The 19245-nt window shown below is 49.2% G+C and overlaps 5 protein-coding genes across 5 annotated transcripts; 4 read left to right on the forward strand and 1 right to left on the reverse strand.

The window, feature by feature from the left end:
- The first annotated feature begins 124 nt into the window (after positions 1-124).
- EDB82DRAFT_94695 (uncharacterized protein) lies at positions 125-1431 on the forward strand. The gene is made up of 3 exons (XM_065610078.1): positions 125-460; positions 512-734; positions 780-1431. Exons 1-3 carry the CDS (start codon positions 421-423, stop codon positions 1276-1278), a joined length of 762 nt encoding a protein of 253 aa, XP_065465868.1. The 5' UTR covers positions 125-420; the 3' UTR covers positions 1279-1431.
- A 148-nt stretch (positions 1432-1579) lies between these two features.
- EDB82DRAFT_491132 (60S ribosomal protein eL15) lies at positions 1580-2952 on the forward strand. The gene is made up of 4 exons (XM_025725655.2): positions 1580-1655; positions 1760-1851; positions 2155-2311; positions 2374-2952. The coding sequence occupies exons 2-4, from the start codon at positions 1765-1767 to the stop codon at positions 2739-2741; spliced, it is 612 nt and encodes a 203-aa protein (XP_025588267.1). The 5' UTR covers positions 1580-1655; positions 1760-1764; the 3' UTR covers positions 2742-2952.
- Positions 2953-3394: 442 nt separating this feature from the next.
- On the forward strand, positions 3395-5103 carry EDB82DRAFT_491135 (P-loop containing nucleoside triphosphate hydrolase protein). The gene has a single exon (XM_025725644.2). It carries the CDS (start codon positions 3638-3640, stop codon positions 4973-4975), a length of 1338 nt encoding a protein of 445 aa, XP_025588266.1. The 5' UTR covers positions 3395-3637; the 3' UTR covers positions 4976-5103.
- On the reverse strand, positions 5104-8966 carry EDB82DRAFT_458191 (uncharacterized protein). Its single transcript, XM_065607857.1, has 4 exons — positions 8706-8966; positions 8646-8658; positions 8485-8586; positions 5104-8433 (listed from the first exon to the last, which is right to left on the reverse strand). The coding sequence occupies exons 1-4, from the start codon at positions 8830-8832 to the stop codon at positions 5202-5204; spliced, it is 3474 nt and encodes a 1157-aa protein (XP_065465869.1). The 5' UTR covers positions 8833-8966; the 3' UTR covers positions 5104-5201.
- A 4905-nt stretch (positions 8967-13871) lies between these two features.
- On the forward strand, positions 13872-18352 carry EDB82DRAFT_543932 (armadillo-type protein; the record flags this gene model as incomplete). Its single annotated transcript, XM_065609389.1, has 7 exons — positions 13872-14111; positions 14244-14264; positions 14399-14847; positions 15475-15646; positions 15820-15821; positions 16126-16952; positions 17004-18352. The coding sequence occupies 7 exons, from the start codon at positions 13872-13874 to the stop codon at positions 18350-18352; spliced, it is 3060 nt and encodes a 1019-aa protein (XP_065465870.1).
- Positions 18353-19245: the final 893 nt, after the last annotated feature.

Genomic DNA, 19245 nt, shown 5'->3' on the forward strand with positions numbered 1-19245 from the left:
GAGGATTTGCGTGCTCGGTCTGAGGCCTGAAAATGAGGCTCTGTGTGTGATAGATTAAATTGGAGCTCAGGTATCACCCATACATAATGTTTTCGTAACTTTAAGCCTCAGAAGTGATTGTAAATTCCATGTCCATCCAGAGATGCTTGCATGCCTCCGTAGAATGTGGTGAGGAATGGCTGGCTTGTGGGAAGGTGCGGGCGACTCGGTTCTTGCCATGGAACTTGTGGTCGGAGCAAGGGCGTGCTTTCCCTTCCTCTCGACTCCAGAGGCAAATTGGCGTCCCTCAAACATGATCAAACATCTACATTTACTTTGTTCAAACATTTCTATCTACTTTGAAACCAATTATCTGAACCAAGAAGAACCCTGTCTTTGGTAGCAATTGCCGAATGCTGCAGCATTACTCTGTATCTCAACATGGCCCCCCAAACTCGCAAGAGAAAGGTTTCTGCCACTGGCAAGTTTTTACTATTGGTGTACACGCGCAAACATGCTAACAACTGGGCAGAGAGCAACGATCCACAAGATACACCCCCTAAGAAAACAACACGAGCCGCGCGAAAGACGGCTCCAAAGGCAGCAGGACAACGAAAAGGCAAGACCGCTACCAACAAAGAGGTGGATTTTCCGACAAATTTACAAACAGCGCAAGGCAGCGAAGCAAAGAAGCAAGTTCAGAAGCAAGGAAGCGATCTTGTCAAGGAAATTGATAACGAGCTCAAGACACGAATGTATGTGATTCACTACTTATACAACAAACTTTTTAACTCGAACAGTCCGCAGATAGACCACAGTGAATTGATGAAAGACCTCTCGCCAGATCTTGCCACTGTTCTACCTTGGATGCGCTCTTCGCCAGCTTCGGCCAAGGATACACAAACATACCCTCAACTATTGCTTAAGGCTCTCGATGATCTACAAATCCACGTCAGTGCTTACGAGAGAACGGTCAACCAAGATACTGGGATCAGGGCGCCGAATCAGATGCGCTGGGTGCAAGATGCTAAAGACTTGGAAGGCATGAGCCAGCATGGGCTACAAATGGTTACAAAGATCATCAATCACACTGTCATGCCTGACGTTTACGAACTTCCTACCAAGCCTGACGAGAGTGAAAGTGGTGTTGAAGAAGTGGCATGGGAGCTCATCGAGGAAGCTCTGCCGGAAGAGTCTAATGAGATATGGGGAAAGATTGCTCAGGGTCATGTAAAGGCTTTGACTGAGGTGATGAAGGTACTTCCAGTGGGAGAAGAGGAGGTAATCTGTTCGGAATGAGCTATCTGTATTGGGATTTGGGAATACGGTATATTTCAATGGGGAGCTGTCGGGATAAGAAATGAAGATATGTTGATCTTTGATCAGCAGTGGAAGGAATACCAGGATGTTCAACTACATGTTCAACTTGATGAATTACAACCAATCACACAGCACTATTTGACTGTGTATTGTCGAATGTCGTTTTGTAAAATATCACGTGATAGTTCTCAGCACGGACCAGTTTCTGAGGGGAGCCCTGGCTGAGTAAGCTGCTAAAGGCATCGCTTAGCCCACAGGCCACAATTTTCTACGACGGAAACTTGTATTATCGGTGGTTCTTTTTCCTTTTGAAAATCTTCGACATCCTACTAACCACCAGGACCTCGACCAAGCCGGTATGTGAACCCCCCGTTCCCCCTTCAAATTCTTCTTCTTGCAAGCCTCTTTGTTTTTCTCCTTCATTTCCTTTCGCTAACCTCTCATCGTTCGACGACAACAGCCAAGATGGGTGCCCTCAAGTACGTCGAAGAGCTTCAGAAGAAGAAGCAGTCGGATGTCGTTGCCTTCCTCCTCCGAGTTCGCTGCTGGGAAGTACGTTAAACCACAACATAATATGCACAAGATTTCTCTCCCCATGTGGACGGCGGTCAATCTGCTCTCGATCTCTTGTTCTCTCTTGCGTGTCCGAAGCGTTCGATTTTTATTTTCTGTGTGGGGTTTTTCAATACTCCGCACTGGGAAGAAAATTCTCAATTCGACGAAGTCAACACATTGTCAGACAATGTGTACGCAATGGACACACCGATGAAGAGAACTTGAGACGGAGCGGGCTGGTTTTATACCCCGTCTCTGCTATACACTCGTTGAACATTTGCTGAGAGTGCATCAATATAGCTCCGTCAATTGAACGTCATCCACCGCGCCTCTCGTCCTTCCCGTCTGGACAAGGCTCGCCGTCTCGGATACAAGGCCAAGCAGGGCTATGTTATCTACCGCGTCCGCGTCCGCCGTGGTGGCCGCAAGCGCCCTGCTCCTAAGGGTGCCACCTACGGTAAGTTTCCATGCTCAAAGCTCCAAAACGAGGGAGTTCGATTTCTAACGCACAACCAACAGGCAAGCCCACCAACCAGGGTATCAACCAGCTGAAGTACCAGCGATCCCTCAAGGCTACCGCTGAGGAGCGTGTCGGCCGCCGCTGCGCTAACCTCCGAGTCCTCAACTCCTACTGGATCAACCAGGACTCTACCTACAAGTACTACGAGGTTATCCTCGTCGACCCCCAGCACAAGGCCATCCGCATCGACCCCCGCATCAACTGGATCGTCAACCCCGTCCACAAGCACCGCGAGTGCCGCGGTCTTACCGCCACCGGCAAGAAGTCCCGTGGTCTCAACAAGGGCCACCGCTACAACAAGACCAAGGCTGGCCGCAGAAAGACCTGGAAGCGCCACAACACTCTGTCCCTGTGGCGATACCGATAAACGTCTCGCCCCCTGGCTGGGACGTTTGTTTTCGCACCACGGCTGTCTGGTTGTACTCGCGATTTCGATTTGGGAGGGTCTGGCTTTGGCACTGCATGCTTGGACTCTGGGGAGTCGGGAACCTTGTTTGGTAGCATAAAAAATGGAATCAAAAGTAATTCCAAGTTCATGATTAAGATTAAGAATACCTACGGTTTCCCGGCTAAATATTGCTTTCCAAGATGTGATTTGACTGTCTGTGAGCTTGCCGCTATATAGTATCACTTCAAACCAACCTGAAACTGGATTAAAAGGTGAATGAGTTGAAGCTGTTGAAAGATGAGGCCATCCCGACATTTGCTACTGAAACTGGCTCACATTACCCGTTAGGAAGTCATGGGCATACTATATCAGCATGTGTATACAATCAGCAATGTTCCTATGTGTATATGAACAGCAAAAAGTCTTCACATGCTGCTAAAATTCTTGTTTTGCTGCCTCTCTGGCTGGGAAAATTGTTAAACTTTGTGGATCTGGCTTTTCTCGCAAGCAGGTCCCTTCGATCAGTAATTTGGATGATTCTTGTGGCGTTTTGGGCTGTGGCTTGACACCTAGGCAGATCAATTAAGCGCGTCATGTATCCAGCCGCGTCTATCAGAGTCACTTAACGCGTGAACTACACATAACTCTGCCATCATCATCAAATAGATCATTGAACCAGGAGCATCTAGAGAATAAGGCGTTTATTAAAGTACAAAGATTTGAATACTTGCAAACCTCCTAGTTTGAACTTCCAGAACGGATAGAACTACTTGGGTATTGACTACTCCATAACTTCTCGATTGATATCTCATCTCTCACTTACACTACCCTCACTCACTTTTACATACACCCATGTTTCATATAACATCGTCCTCATGACAGACCTCCTCCAAATCCTCCCTTCCTTCCATCTCCGACCTTTTGCCGCTCTCATTCCCGCCATTGAGCAAAATGCGCTCTCGACAACAGATCTTCTGACTCTTCATCCTACCGACATCGCAAAACAGACGCGACTCCCTATCCTCGATCTCAAGCGTCTCATAGCTACAATCTCAGCCTCCCTTTCCGACGATCTCAGCCCACAGCAGCCTCTTATAGAATCAGAGCCTGCTCCTGACTCCAGCCCGGGGAAGAATGTCATCAGTACTCTTGACGATGGCCTCGATGCTGCTTTAGGGGGCGGCGTGCCTGTGGGTGCAGTGACGGAGTTCACTGGTGAAAGCGGCGCTGGAAAGACCCAGGTCTTGTTATCTTTATGTCTTGCCGTCCAACTCCCTTCACCACATGGTCTGGGCCGTGAAGCTCTCTACATCTCCACCGAAGCCACAATGGCAACGAGTCGTCTCGCTCAGATGCTCAAGTCCAATCCCATTATACAGCAATACGATCAAGGTGCCCGCCCTTCCCTTGACGCTATCCATAGCACCGTCACTCCAGATCTGGAAACACAAGACCATATTCTCAATTTTCAAGTCCCTGTTCTGCTATCTCGTCATCGAATAGGACTCATCATTCTTGACTCTGTGGCCGCCAATTACCGCGCCGAATTCGAGCGTCAGGGCTCTCACGGTTCTAACATGGCCGCTCGGAGCGCTGAGCTCGTCCGTCTCGGGGCCCTTCTCCGTGATTTAGCTCGCAAGCATAATATCGCCGTTGTAGTAGCCAACCAAGTCGCCGACCGTTTCTCCTCCAGCTCAGCATTACGGCACATACCTCCTAGAAGCAGTGGCGCCGTCTGCGAGAGTCCCCTTGCTTCACGGAGTATGCCTCCACCATCATCTATAAATCTCCCCAGCACTCCGTCGTCATCATCACCTTTCGGTCCACAAGACCCTGATGGTCCACCACCGCCTCCAGCGCTGATGCTTGATCATCAGCAGCGCTGGTTCACAGGCTGGGGTGACGACCCTCACGCCTCATACTCGCTCAAGACGCCCAGTTTAGGTCTTGTTTGGTCAACGCAAATTGCTTGTCGAGTTGCACTGTTCAAACGACCTGTTTTCGGGCGTATAAGACAAGCTGGGCCGCTAACTACGGAGGACGATTCTGACTTGGCAGCCCCGACATTACGAGGATGGCGCAGATGGATGAAGGTTGTCTTTGCGCCTCATACACCCTCAACAGGTCAGGGCCTACACGGAGCGATTGAGTTTGAGGTCACCATGGGCGGATTAAAGTCTGTACAGTCCCAAAAGACGAAAGACAAGGAATAAATTTGAGGAAGAAAGCGCCGGCTGGCGGTTTCTTGTCTAGTCCGCAAAAAATGAACTGTGTTATCAGAGCTATATCAGATAAAGGACTTATGTATACACATCCCAACATAAAACAAACAATATAATAATACCTCTAAACTACATCCTGAAATAACTATATGCTATGTACAAGGTATACAAGTTCCTAAACTCCATTTCTATGCATTTCCACATCGTGCAACCCCCATTACCTGGGATGGGGGAACTCGTCATCCATCTGAAGTCGTACTCCAACATTCATACTGATAAGTTCCTGCACAAGCAGCTTTGCTGCATACGGCATCGTCATCTTTGTAACCTCCCTAGTACTCTTGCATGTGTGACAGTAACCCTTGTATCCGAACAGGCCGCACTGCTGGCAAATATCAATCTCGGTACCGTCTGAGCTGATCATCAGACGTTCCAGCAGCAGCTGGGAAGCACCATAGGCGATCAAACAATCACGTTCCATTTCTCCCAAACGTAAGCCACCGTCTCGCGAACGACCTTCTGTAGGTTGGCGAGTCAAGATAGCTCGTGGACCTCGGGATCGAGAGTGCATCTTGTCTTGCACCATGTGCTTGAGTCGCTGATAATAAATGGGTCCGTTGAAGACATATGCTTCCAAGGGTTCTCCAGTGATACCAGATGTAAAATAGTCCTTGCCCTCCCACGAGAATCCGTGGTCCACCAGCACCTGGCTCATCTCCTCCAGTGGGTGAGAGCGGAAAGCATCACCAAAGCCATAGTCGGGTCGGCCATGAATAATGGAAGCCTTTCCTGTGAGACACTCAAGCAGCTTACCGACAGTCATTCGAGAGGGGAAACCGTGAGGGTTCATGATAATGTCGGGGCTCAATCCACTGTCGGAGAAGGGCAAGTCCTCCTGTTCAACAATGATACCCACAACACCCTTTTGACCGTGACGAGACGAGAACTTGTCACCTAACTCGGGACGTCGAGTCTGTCTGGTCTGGACCTTGATGACGGTGGTATCCTTCTCTGTCTGCGAAATCATAACCTTGTCGATATAGGCAGGGTCTGCAATTCGATAAGAAACAGATGAATCGCGGAATTCGCCAGGTCCACGATCCAGTCCGATACCAGTGCTGGTCTGGTCGAGGGGCGTCTCCTTCTTGACCATGGCCTCGCCGCTGTTAACCTTATAACCAACAATCGCCAGACCATCGTCGTCCAAAGCCTCGTGCTTTGGAATGCGACGCTTTATTTTGCCATCGCCCTCGTTCTCAGGATCTCCAATTCGTTCCCTACGCCCGTTGGGGTACTTCTGCAATTCCGTTGTGTATTTTCTGAAGACTTGGCATCGGCCAAAGCCTCTGTCGACTGACGCTTTGTTCAGGACCAAAGCATCTTCAATATCGTATCCTGAGTACGACATGACAACAACGGTGGCATTTTGTCCAGCAGGAAGCTTGTCGTAGCCGATGAGTTGAATGGTCTTGGAGATAACCATGGGTCGCTGGGGGTAGACAAGGGTGTATAGAAGTGTGTCGATACGGTTAAACTGATTATAAGCGATTGCTCCAATGGCTTGTTTACCCATAGCACATTGGTAGGTGTTTCGAGGAGACTGGTTGTGGTGAGGGAAGGGAATCAATCCCGCAACAGCTCCTAGGACAGTGAATGGCTCGATTTCCAAATGAGTGGTACTCTGTGTCACTTGGTGTTCGTAAATGGTGATAAGCGCGTCATTCTCCTCGTTCACGTCAAGATATTCGACGATTCCACGGTTCAGGAAGTCGTCAAATGTGGCCTTGCCCATCTGGAGTAGTCGCAGATGTTCAGGCTTGAGCTTCTGCTTGCCGTTTTTGACAATGATATAAGGTCGGCAAATTCGTCCTTCATCAGTGGCAATATGAACAGCGTTGAAGTGGGTGTTAATGTTAATACCGACAAATGGAGAGATCCAACCTCTTCGACGCATCGTTCTGAACTTTTGGGCAAACCGTTTCGGGTATCGGGTCAAAGCGAACGGCGTACCGTTCACATGAATGATATAGCTCCCTTCCCGGTGCATCTCAGCACCGGAGAAGTTGCGGATAGGCTCGACACCAGCATCAAGTGTAAAGATCCATCGTTTCACGGGTTCTTCATCAACGTTGGTGGTGATATGAGTCATCAAAGCCAAATTCTTTACCAAACCACAGGCTTCACCTTCGGGCGTATCTGACGTACAGAGCATACCCCACTGCGATGGCTGTAACGCACGAGGACCGGATACCTTTCGTGTCTTCTCGAACTGACTGCTGATTCTTGTCATCATACCAAGAGCAGCGATATAGCTGAGTCGACTAAGGACATGGGTGACACCCGCTCGGTTCATATTGAAACGTTTGACATTCCAGTTTCCAGTTTGAATGGCACGGTTGATTCCGTAACCGATATTGTTGGCGTGATTGCTGATCATGTTCACGGCGTCGAGAGGCACAGCCCGGTTGTTCTTCTTCAAAAACTTGTCAATCGACATCCTGACGTTGGTGGTGAACTGCTTGAACAAATCTTCGAATAGGAGTGAGAGAAGTTGACCAGCAAGCTCAAGTCGCTTGTTTCCCACGAAATCTCGATCATCAACCAGCTTGGGGTTATGAGCAGCAATAAGAACCCTCCTTGTCATCATGGCCACGTAGATGGCCTTGGGGTAGAAATCAAGACCCTCGATGGGTACGTGAGCAATGACCAAATTGGCCAGGGCATCAAGACCTTCCTCGACGTGGTTACGGCGCACTTGAGGACCGAATATTCCCCTGCGAGGAGCCATCTTAACCCTGGTTCCAATGTACTCCAGAGCTTGATGCTGAGTGAAAACACCAACCTTGGTCGCCTCGTCAAAGTTCACTAGGAATTCATCCTGGTATCGTCCATCAGATCCTGCCACGAGCTGCATGATTTCCATGTCCGACAAGCCACCCAGAGCCTTAAGAATGATAACAATCGGGATTCCCTCCACCAAAACATTGTGTGTGAGGAGAATCCTGTCCTTCTTTAGCGTAACATAGGTCTTCGATTTTCGCTCGTGTGTTGAACTGGTGACTGAAGCCGAAATGATGTTGTTCTTCTCGTCCGCTTCGACAATGATACGGTTCTTGCTTAGTTGCTCCTGGATAAGAATGACCTTCTCTGTTCCACCAATAATGAAATAGCCACCAGGGTCAAGCGGGCATTCGTTCATCTCCTCCATCTTTGTGTTGTTCGCGCCACCAAGACGACATATGGAACTCTTGAGCATAACTGGCATGCGTCCCAGAGGTACATTCTTTCGTACAATTCTCTGCTTGTCTCGGATGTATTGGATATCGACGGAAATAGGCGCGGCGTATGTCATATCTCGTAGACGACACTCCATGGGAGTGACTTCAGTATGTGATTTAGCATCCTGCCAATCTTGTCGCCGAGGCGTGTCGACTCGGATATCTGTGAATCTAGACAACGCAGTCAGTAGGATGGACGGTATTAACATACTCAGGACCTACTCTAGCCAGAAATTGCTGTCCACTTCGCTTCGGATGGTTCGGTTGGCGCGCACGATATCCTTGATTTCCTGTTCGACGAAGAAGTTGTATGAGTCAATGTGCCTGGATTTCTTGTTAGCAATTACTGAAAGGCGCAACTATACTATACACGAGATGCATACTGCTTGACAAGACCTGGGTATAAATTAGCAACAGCACTTGTAAAAAATCGGCAATCTTACCCTTGACTTTGAGGAAGGCTGGTAAAAGCTGGAACTTGTCCTCCTTCGTGGAAATAGGATCAGTAAGCTTCTTGCCATTGTAAAATGGTTCTAGAAGGGCTTCGAAGCCATCATCGACCGTAGGCATCTTGAATGTCACCTAAGAGCGCACATCTACAACGGAAGATTCGGGTGCGTGTTTGCGCGGACTGACTACCTACTTTTTTTCTGTAGCAGCTTTGCGATAGCTTCGCAAAAAGTTCTTGCCCCGCGGTCATAGGTGGAGCCGACTCGGCTGGTTGCGCCACGGTGGGGGACGAGCGCGATGCGATAAGATACGGATCACGTGAGCTTCTTCAATTCCAGACAATACTCAAGAGCACGCATTACGATAATGAGTATACTGAAAGCCATGTAATATTATTTTATTCAATATCCTGTTCCTTGCATCGTTCTACTTTCCTGATTTCAGTTTTGTTGGGTTTGTATGAAGACAGACATTTTCAGTCGCCAGCTTACCCTATAACTGTCTATACTAACTGCAATAACATCCAATGTTGACTAACCTTGATGATCGTTAATGGAAGGACTGCTGCGAGCCACAGCTATAATTCGTTCACCTGATAGCACAGTAACAGAAAGTATCATGGGGATCCTCAATGGATATGCTGCGGCCACAATGGGATGGATCACCAACATCACTCTTGGCGTTGACAGTTAGCTTTCCAAGTACGTTGATCCTGACTTCTCGAGTTGCGACGTAGTAGAGTGGGACAGCAAAGCGACTAGGTACTAAGGCAGGTAGCTTGCTGGGCCACTTGCAACAGCAGGAGGTAAAAGTCGGTGAAGGGATTGAGCCTTCTTTACTGTGAGGGGGAAAGTTAGGTGAACCATGAGAGTAAACAGAGGCAGCTAGTGATATTAATGCACTTTGTGGTTGCCAGGTCGATTATAGCCACTGCTTTACTTTGTTTATAAATTATCGACTTGCATCTTTTAGGAACCTTTCAGCTCATCCAGGCTGCACATAATATCTGACCGTTGGGGTTGTGTACTGTATACCGGGAAAAAGTACCAAGCAACCATTCGTACAGCCAGTTCCAATGTCCCGTGTCTTTCAGGGATAATTTCTCAATTGTGCAAGAACAGTTCCTGACAACGACATACGCAATTCGCAGTAGAGTTAGCACAACCCGACGGCAGTGGCCAAACAAAAGCAGCTACCAAGTTTTGCTCTGCCTCCCGTGTGCAACAGCTTGGTCGAGGTGGACTTCGAACCGACGTAGCCGAGGGTCTTTTGTGAAACCCTGACATTGATATCGAACCAACACCTCGTGATCTAACAGATTTCACAACAACATTAGAAGCTGGCTGGCGTATACTAAAGGCGGTACTGGGTAAGGTCAAGGGAAACAGAGCGCCAAGTGCAACACAGACCAAGGCTATGACGATCCGATGGTCGGTCCCTGGTCGGGTTCAATCAACAACGATGCGATTTCAGTAAGGAGTCATGCTGCATCAGGTTTGACCTTTATGGGCAGCTATTGTCAGCTACGTATAGCTGACTTGAGGCTGAACAATTTTAAGCCCGTGAAGCGTCATGCGGATGAATGTTTGGAGGCGGTGAATAAAACTAAGAAACAATATATCGTCATGTGTCAATTGTTTGTGGCGGATGGGATGGCTGGCGACTCAAAATGCACCTGTGTTTCCGAAAATGGAGTGATGATACTTTCGAGGATTCGGTCTGTGACGAAATCATTGACCTGTCAAGCCAAACAAGCTCCTACGCCTGAGCGTTCCTGGCCGATAAATCAAGAGCAGTCTGGGGACGTGTTAGATTGACTGCTGCAGTTCAATATGGGTTTTTGGGTGACGTGCAGGAAGGACAACAACACCAACCAATCGGCGAGGTACAATGAGGGGACGGGGATGCGCGCTTGGTCCAGGTCTTGCGTGCCTTTGGAAGACAGGGGTCATGAGAGATATCAATCGCTTCCACTTCCCTTGAAAGAGCGCGGTCCGTTGATACTCATGTCTTGGCTGTTAAAGATCTCATCTCCCCACTGAATGAGAGTGGACACCTGGTACGTATCCCGGATTGTGATCAATAGAGGAAACCCCAGGTTGTGAAACTAGAATAGGCGGTTTGTCATGGTATTTAGAGTTTGAGAGGATTCATGGAATATGGACTTATCTCAATCAAAAAGAGGGACCTTCAGTGCGATCATCAACAACAACCTGTAAACTTTTGGATGGAGGTGACTTGAAGTTCCGTCGTAGTTAGCTTCCTTTTGTGGGAGGAGAAGCTGAAATGCAGGATCCAATAGCATCTGCGACTATCTCACCTTCCCTCCCCTGCATGTCTCAAAGCTTGTAATTCGTCCTTGTTTTCCATTAGCTCGGGATGTTGACGAGTTGTTATTTAGTGTGACACTTGTAGAGGTCAGGAGGGATAAAAACTCCGGTAAAGATTCACGGCTAAAGAATTATGAAGGAAAGATAGTAGGGTCTTCTTGTTGTATCTGCCACCGTTAGGGACCTACTATTATGATGCATAATCCCTGCAACCCTCCATTCTCTGTCAAGCTGCGGTTCAATGCAAGATTCGATCCAAGTGCTGTCGTAGCTTTGACGTCTACCAAAATACTTAAGCAGCTCATACAGAAGCGATCAGAAGGGACTGAAACAAGTCTGACTGCTTGACATGCTTGTCTCAGCATACGACGGGACCTTCAGCACATCTGATGGCTTGTACCACGCAATCATCATCGAAAGACCTTCCGCGGATTCGGACGAGAATATCCCGAGGCGTGTCTACACTTTCCATGGCGTCAAGAAGTTGGTTGGGCTTTGCCTCGATGAGCATCATCTTCTCATGAAAGAGTGAGACCCTGAAATGAACCGAACTCTCTGTTTCGTCACTTTTGGAACAAGTTAATAGACCAATTACGCACCACCTCACTAACATAGTTGATGTGCCTAGCCGTTGCGCGAAGTGGACATTGTATCCATCCATCCATCTCTGCCTCCGTCCCGTCCCCTGGCAGCTGGAGAGCTGGCATTTTATGGTGCCTGGCTTGGGGTCCACTGGTGGGTGGCCTTGTTAGTGGTTTTCTTGGATTCTTTTGGATAGCAGTTGCTGTCTGCAGCTGTTATTGAAAACAGTTTTATGTGTTTTGATATATCCGTCCGTCATATACCCGCAAGTACCTGTTTACAGCACGACACTGACGACTGTGATCCCAAGACTTTGGTTTGGTTAAGACGCATGTACATATCCGTGGTTTGTCAAGAGCTTTGATTTTGAGCTAGGCAGATGATACTTAGCAGGATGAGCTCGTCCTTTGCGTTGAAAACATATAGCTATAGCAGATTGACAACGAGAGCTCTTTTTTGTTTCACATGTATACAAATAAGCTTTGCTGTCGAGAAGGAAACTCATAGATTCTCCGAACCACTGAAACCTTGTCGTCCCCTGCAGTTCTTTGCCGTCCCTGGGACGCATCCTCGTTCATGCTCCATCCTTGACCTGTAACTGAACCCTGCATCTCGGGGCTTCAACGACTTGCCTTTTACTGACTGCTAGTCCCTGTCTCGTGTCCACAGCTCCCCACGTCTGACGCCGACCTCCAGAGCCGAGTGCCAAACATCCACCCGCCTTAGGCCAGGTTCCCATTCTTCTAGTGAGGTCCCATCACCGACTGGACGTTTTTTTCTTCTTCTTCTATTATCAACCTTCCCTTATTCCTTATTCATCGATCGCATTTCGCGCCGCCCAGACCTTTCCTCCAGACCAGCCTGTCGCTCCTGGCTTTCCAGGGCGCGCTGTAAGAGAGAGAAAGCGTGTAGACCATTGTACGATCACCGACACACCTATCTTGTGTTAGTTATTACCGAACAAGACACGCGCCAAGTATCCGTTGCACGATTGTTTACTCCCACCTACCTACGGAGTGTCATTGCAAATCTAGGTTGGTTCATCTTTTTTGTCTAGAGTTTCCGTCCGTCTCTGCTTCCTATGTCGAGATTTCTCAGGGAAGGAACCACCTGTACACCTACCTACCTTGGTAGGTAGATGTCTAGTACCTTCCTTGTCATCCTCGCAACTGTCCTCTTCAGCTTCCATTTCAAGGTTATCAACTCTACCTCGGCGCGCCGCACATCATAGCATCAATGCACCATCGAATCTTATCACTCTGTCCTGCCTCTCCTCTTCTCATCCTCGGCCAAGGGTAGCATAGCGCGGCGAATACAAACATGCACCCCGACCACCCACCGCCGCCCGCCGACATAGCGCAGCCCGGTATTCGTCCACATATTGATTGGCAGATGTCTATTCGGATGGCACGCCTACTGAGTAATGATCGTACGCCCATGCTACCTTAATTCCGACGATATGGCGAGCCAGACAGCCCTTCGCAACCTATCGCAAATTGTCGCTTGCTGGCTCAGAAGATAGAAGAAGACAGTCAGGAACAGAGTGTCAAGATGAAGATGATGTATTCGTTCGAAGATTCTCCCTCTCCGTAACCAGCGCCCATAGCACTATTGCCATCCTCATTGACACCGTCCGTCTCCCTCACCACCCTACCGTCTCAATATATCTTGGTGCTATTTCCAGTTGCACCATTCCGAACCCAACACTTCAACCTCGAAGCTCTGCTCTTTATCCATTGCTACAAAGACTTGTCGTCCGCGTGGCTTGAAGCTTCACCATCCCTTTCAACCCAACTCAGCTTCCTCTGTTCTAAACACCCTGCCTATCCTACATTTCCTTATGTTCTGTATACAGTACGGGTACAGACACATACACCCGTTACCTACCTATCATCACCCTGCTCGAGTCCACTGGCCATTTCAGTTCTAGTCGAGGCGTACCAACCTAGTCCCTATGAAACCCCCTACGAACCCCCTAGGCTACCTACCTAACTACGTTACCTGAAGGAGCCCAGTTCCAAGACACCCCCCCATTCCCAGTGCCATATCCACACTGACCACGTCCACCCCGCCTCTCAACAACGTTCCATCCAACGCCTTCGGCTCTTTTTGCTCTTTCTCTGCTTCATCTTCCATCGTATACAGTTGCTTTTGCTGACACTTGTCTATTTCTCTCATGTCTCTAGTGTCATAGACTAAGACCGCTTGCCAATTCGGCGTGTACTATCTTGTATCTATTAGCCTGCCATGGACGAACTACGCTTTCGCTCGCAGCAGTCCCCGAGGGGCAACGACCCGGCCATGCACTCGTTTGTCTCACCTCCTCGAAATACCTCCAGAATGCCGGCCCCCCAAGCCAACCCTCACGTCGGAGCTCACGATCATCGATCTGGTCTTCCCCGCCGCTTCACCACCGACTCTGGTCGAGTCCCGACACTATCTACCTTGGGTGCTCAGCGAGTGCCAGAACCTCCCCAGGATTATAATGTGAGTAGTCAAGATATTGTGGATTTACCACCGCTTGTCTGTTGTTTTGAGGTTTCTGATGACTTGTTTCTGTTTTGGGATATTCGGTGTCGCCAGCGTAGTATTAGTAAATGCTGACATATTTGATCGTAGGCGATGCAAAAGGTGCAATTGGTACGTTTTGAAATCGGTTTCCCGTCTAGCCCTATCACATAATCCACGACTGTACAATTCGAAGGACTCCCAAGTCCCAAGCGATGCGAAATTTAATGGTACAAGGTTTGGTCGCTGACTAACGGCAAACTTAGATCGAGAAGAAGAAGATGGAGTACGAGCGTATCCGGGAACAAAGGCGGCGTTTTGAACTCGAGATGCAAAAGTTGGACCAGCAACAACGGCGGGAAGCTTTGGAGCTTGCTCAGATGGAGGAGGAAGTGGGTAGAATGGGTGGTCACCAGTCCGAGCCAACAACACCCCCAGAATACCGTGACAACTCTGGGTTCCCTACGTTTTTGTCACGACCGAGCCGATATTCCATGTCCAGCTTGACCTCCCCGCCAGGTTTCTTTAACCGCGCCGTCCGATCCGGTTCGCAGCTTGCATCTCCCCAATCTGGTATAAGACAGGCACGATTCGGCTTCGACGACACCACAACACAAATGCCTTCTCGCTCTGTCCCAACTACACGCCGGAATAGTGACGACGAGAAGGAGGAGGCCGTTCGACAGGACCCAAGTAGCCATCGGTCGGGTAACTCGTAAGTAAACAAACCACTATCGCATGTTTCGCGAGCCTGCGTCGTTCCAAGTGGCAGTTATGGCCAAGATCCTGAAGTCAGGAGGCCTGGAGAAGCTTCGCCAAGTTCGGCTGGGAGGCGTGGATTTGAATGGGCTTGAGTCCAAGACACTGAGTGCTTGGTTCAAGTCGCAGACAACTACAAGAGGCCAAATACTGTTGTAGCGAATAGTATGAATTAGAGATTGAGCCAGCAGACTCTCTTGAGCTGAGTATGCGAGCTTCCTCTAGTGGGGAAAGAGACTGAAGGTATCGGTGGCAGAGGCAGTGATTCACTCTCGCTCTGACTTTCAGGGGATATAAAAGCCTGCAGTTGATCCCCTGCTCGAGTCTCAACCAACTATTCTCTCACACCACAACACTTCTCAGAACAACACTATTCATTCAGACCAGCCCTCTCTCTTCCTCAATTGCTTCGTACACTACACCCTGCAAACACACCATCGAAAAGAGCTCTTTCGTTGGAATCAATCCACTCTTGATTACTGTACTCAGTATCGGACACGCACTTCCAATTCATTCAGATCCTTCTTCAAGAGCTTTCCCAGAAAGACAAACAAACAAAACTAACCATGCCTTCAAACGACAGCATTAACCGCTACTCAATGCCTGTGACCCGTTCGCGCACTGGGTTGTACGACGTGGGCCTTGATCAGACGAACACTACTCGTTTTCTTTTTGGCGACGAGGATTCAAACGCACTGGGCCATAGTGTTCCTGACGAAAACTTTCCGACTCTCGTTCGCCGCGACGAACAGATGGTGAGTTTGCTTTTCATCTAGTCTTTATTCTTCATCCTGTCCCATACATTCTATTCCTTCGACCGTCTTTAGAGAGTTGGTGCTGTGGATAGTCAGTTGGGAGACTATCTTTCAGGATTTTATACATCCTCTCTTAGACCGAGACTCGCAACTGAGCTCCACATTCTCCCCAGAGGTGCAGCTTCACCTCAACTTTGCCCCTACCATTCACCTATTTACTTTTATATTTAACCTTTGTGCACAATTGTCTCCTGCCTCCTTACACAGGCCACATTGTTTTCTTTGTCCTTCTATTGTTGGCCTATTGCGAAACTAGATTTTGGGTTGCTCGAGCTCTCGAGTGCCCCACCTTGGATGTATTGCTACTATTGTTTCTTATTACCTGACCCGCATTGCTACATCCGACCATCTGCGTCCTTGGTCGCATGGAACCTTGCCCTATCACTCCCTCCTTAACCTGTACCAACTTTGTCCTCAAGATCTTGGAGTCGTGTTGTTAACTCTCATCCTCCTCAGCAGAATCTCTCGTCGGTCAACGGAACCTCCAACATTGTGAGCGATCTTGTGGGCCTCGCCTCTCGACCTGCTTCCCTCCGTCACTCCATTGACCTCAAGTACATCTCCGAGAACGCCATCGAAACCAGTTCTATGATGTCTCCCTCTGGTAACGGCAACATGGCCACACCCCCTAAGCTACAGGGCTCGTTCTCTTCGAACGATGTTCCGACTGTCAAGAGCCCAGGAGGTTCGTCCTCAAAGGCCAACACCCACGCTCAGCAGCATTTCCACAATCACAATGCCAGCCTCGGTCGAATTCCTGCTGGTGCAATCCATCGTGGCCACAGTCGTGAGCTTTCTTCCGACAACGCTGCTGTCAGCCGTGAGCAGTCTGGATACCCGTCCATACAGTCTGCCCTGCAGGCCAGTGCTGCTCCCTTTGGGCCTAGCACCACAGCTCCCGCCCCAGCATCTATGGGCAACGCTCCAACTGGCGCTCCTTCCATGAACAGCAACTTTAATAACAACGGGTATTATCCCATGAACGGCTACGGTGTTCCCCAAGGTGCTCCTCAAGGCAGTGCTCCTCAAGGGGTTCCCCAAGGTGCCACCCACCAGCCCGGCACATACAATGCGAACATGCTTGCGAACGGTATGCAGCAGATGAACATGAATGGAACCAACGGTGGTGGCATGTATCAGCCTCAGAACTTCAACGGATACAATGCTGGTCACTACAACCAGGGCAATCAGCCCCGCGACAGCCAGGCTCGTGTTATGCAGCATCGCCGCCAGCTTGACAACGAAGGTGAGTGATCCGTGGGTAATAATATGCCCTTTACACTGACTTTCTATGTAGCCATGTCCCGCTTCCAGAACATGCCTCTCGAATCCTTCGTAGGTACAATCTACGAGCTTTGCAAGGACCAGCATGGCTGTCGCTACCTCCAGAAGAAGCTCGAGGAGCGCAATCCCGACCAGGTTCACATTATTTGGAATGAAACCAACAAGCACGTCATTGAGCTCATGACGGACCCGTTTGGTAATTATTTGTGCCAAAAGCTCCTCGAGTACTGCAATGACGACGAGAGAACCACTTTGATTCAAAACGCTTCCCAGGATATGGTCCGCATTGCGCTCAATCAGCATGGTACACGCGCACTCCAGAAGATGATCGAGTATGTGAGCACTCCTCAGCAAGTTCACATTATCATCGAGGCACTTCGTTTCCGAGTCGTTGAGCTCATCCAGGACCTCAACGGCAACCATGTCATCCAGAAGTGCCTTAACAGACTTCCTCCCCTCGATGCCCAATTCATCTTCGACGCTGTGGGCAACAATTGTGTCGAGGTTGGCACCCACCGACATGGCTGCTGTGTTCTTCAGCGGTGCATCGACCATGCATCTGGCGACCAGAAGCTTTGGCTCATCCAGCGCATCACTGAGCATGCGCGAATCCTTGTTCAGGATCCGTTCGGCAACTATGTCGTCCAGTACATCATTGACTTGAACGAGCCTATCTTCACTGAGCCTATCGTCCAGACCTTCAAGGACTGCATCAACCAGTTGTCCCGTCACAAATTCAGCTCGAATGTTATCGAGAAGTGCCTTCGCTGCGCTCAGCCTCCCTCAAGGGACCTTATTGTGGATGAGCTTCTGCGTAACCAGGAGATGGAGCGCCTTCTTCGCGACTCTTTTGCCAACTATGTCATCCAGACAGCCTTGGAGTATGCTACTCCTCATTACAAGTACCGCCTTGTAGAGGCAATCCGCCCAATCTTGCCTCAGATCAGAACTACACCCTACGGTCGTCGCATTCAAGCTAAGATCTCGGCCTTCGACAACCGTGGTAGCGCTGCTTCGAGCGGCCAAGTGACACCCGCCGATAACACGCAAGGCCAAATCCCTCTGCGGGCTACTCACTCTCGGGGTCTCTCTGGAAATGTTCCTATGCTTCAGGGCAATGTTATTCCTCCCAGTGGTCCCATGCCCACTATGCGACAAAACGTGTCTGTCTATCCTCCTAACCCAGTCATGAATGGACAGGCCCCTTCTACTGGCGCACCTGTTCAACAACCCCAGTATGGACATGCCCCAGGCAACTTTACCCCCAACCCTGCTTCCAACGGCGCTGCTAAGGGTAGCGCCGGCCCTACGACTCCTGCCAACGGCAGCACGGGCAACGCCGGGGAAGCTCAGTGGGTTTAGACTTACAAGTCTTGCAATTGACCCGCTTGTATAGTGACGTTCATGACGGTTTTCGGTGGCACCGCGGTATTGACACCGCTACGATTCACGATTTTCTTTGATCTGTCTCAGAAACTTGGCCAAAAGGGCGCAGGCCCGATTCGATCGATTGACACGACACCTCCAGACTTGGTCGTGTGTACATTATCATCAAAAGGGCACTACAGGACAGCCGCTTATCCTGGGGTCTTGGCTCTAGTATGCTTTGCTTGGGGAGAACGGCAGCGTATATGGAAGGGCAAGCATCACGATTGGGGCGTGTACATGTATTTGGATCGCTACGATCACGATCATCGGCATAGACGATTTTATCCTATTCGGCTTTGGTTTTTTTTTATCACTAGCTACTGCGATTTCGACTAGGGGACAACGATTCATGTTTGGGTTGTATGATTTCAGCAACTACTGAATTTATTGCTTTCTACTTGGGACATGAGAGATCCTTGTGGGTAGGCCGATAAGCTGGCCTAGAATGAGAGAGGGGGAGAGAATCCGAGCCTGTATCTAGACTAGGCCTTTGAAATTCTAGGTTCGCTATTATATTTACATTCCACAGTTTGTGATGTGTGACCTCGAGTATGTGATGCTGTCCTAAAGCCAAATGTTTATTAAATCTCACCGTAGTGACATAATCACGGCACAATGCTCGAGATTGCCATGGTGTATGGTCAATCAAGATTTGAGACCAGGCATTCTTTTGATGGGTGTCTCTACTCCAGACGATGGTTATGGCCAGTCGTATTTGCCTTGAATGGTTTACGCTGCAGTGTTGTTCCAGGAAGATATGCATGATTCCTTGTTGCATGTTACCTATTTGTTCATTGCCCTTTCTCCCAGCCCAAGTAGCCGGAGCT

The sequence above is a fragment of the Fusarium venenatum genome (genome assembly GCF_020744135.1).
Source record: "Fusarium venenatum strain MPI-CAGE-CH-0201 chromosome Unknown EDB82scaffold_1, whole genome shotgun sequence".
In the NCBI taxonomy this organism is placed as follows: Eukaryota; Fungi; Ascomycota; class Sordariomycetes; order Hypocreales; family Nectriaceae; genus Fusarium; species Fusarium venenatum.

Excerpts from the sequence above, each read along its gene's own strand:
- EDB82DRAFT_94695 (XM_065610078.1), top strand. The coding sequence starts at position 421 with ATGGCCCCCCAAACTCGCAAGAGAAAGGTTTCTGCCACTG. Across the intron at positions 461-511 it reads GAGAAAGGTTTCTGCCACTG|AGAGCAACGATCCACAAGAT; the intron begins GCAAGTTTTTAC and ends ACAACTGGGCAG. Across the intron at positions 735-779 it reads AACGAGCTCAAGACACGAAT|TCCGCAGATAGACCACAGTG; the intron begins GTATGTGATTCA and ends TAACTCGAACAG.
- EDB82DRAFT_491132 (XM_025725655.2), top strand. The coding sequence starts at position 1,765 with ATGGGTGCCCTCAAGTACGTCGAAGAGCTTCAGAAGAAGAAGCAGTCG. Across the intron at positions 1,852-2,154 it reads TCCGAGTTCGCTGCTGGGAA|CTCCGTCAATTGAACGTCAT; the intron begins GTACGTTAAACC and ends GCATCAATATAG. Across the intron at positions 2,312-2,373 it reads TCCTAAGGGTGCCACCTACG|GCAAGCCCACCAACCAGGGT; the intron begins GTAAGTTTCCAT and ends CACAACCAACAG.
- EDB82DRAFT_491135 (XM_025725644.2), top strand. The coding sequence starts at position 3,638 with ATGACAGACCTCCTCCAAATCCTCCCTTCCTTCCATCTCCGACCTTTT.
- EDB82DRAFT_458191 (XM_065607857.1), bottom strand. The coding sequence starts at position 8,832 with ATGCCTACGGTCGATGATGGCTTCGAAGCCCTTCTAGAACCATTTTAC. Across the intron at positions 8,434-8,484 it reads GACAGCAATTTCTGGCTAGA|ATTCACAGATATCCGAGTCG; the intron begins GTAGGTCCTGAG and ends TGCGTTGTCTAG.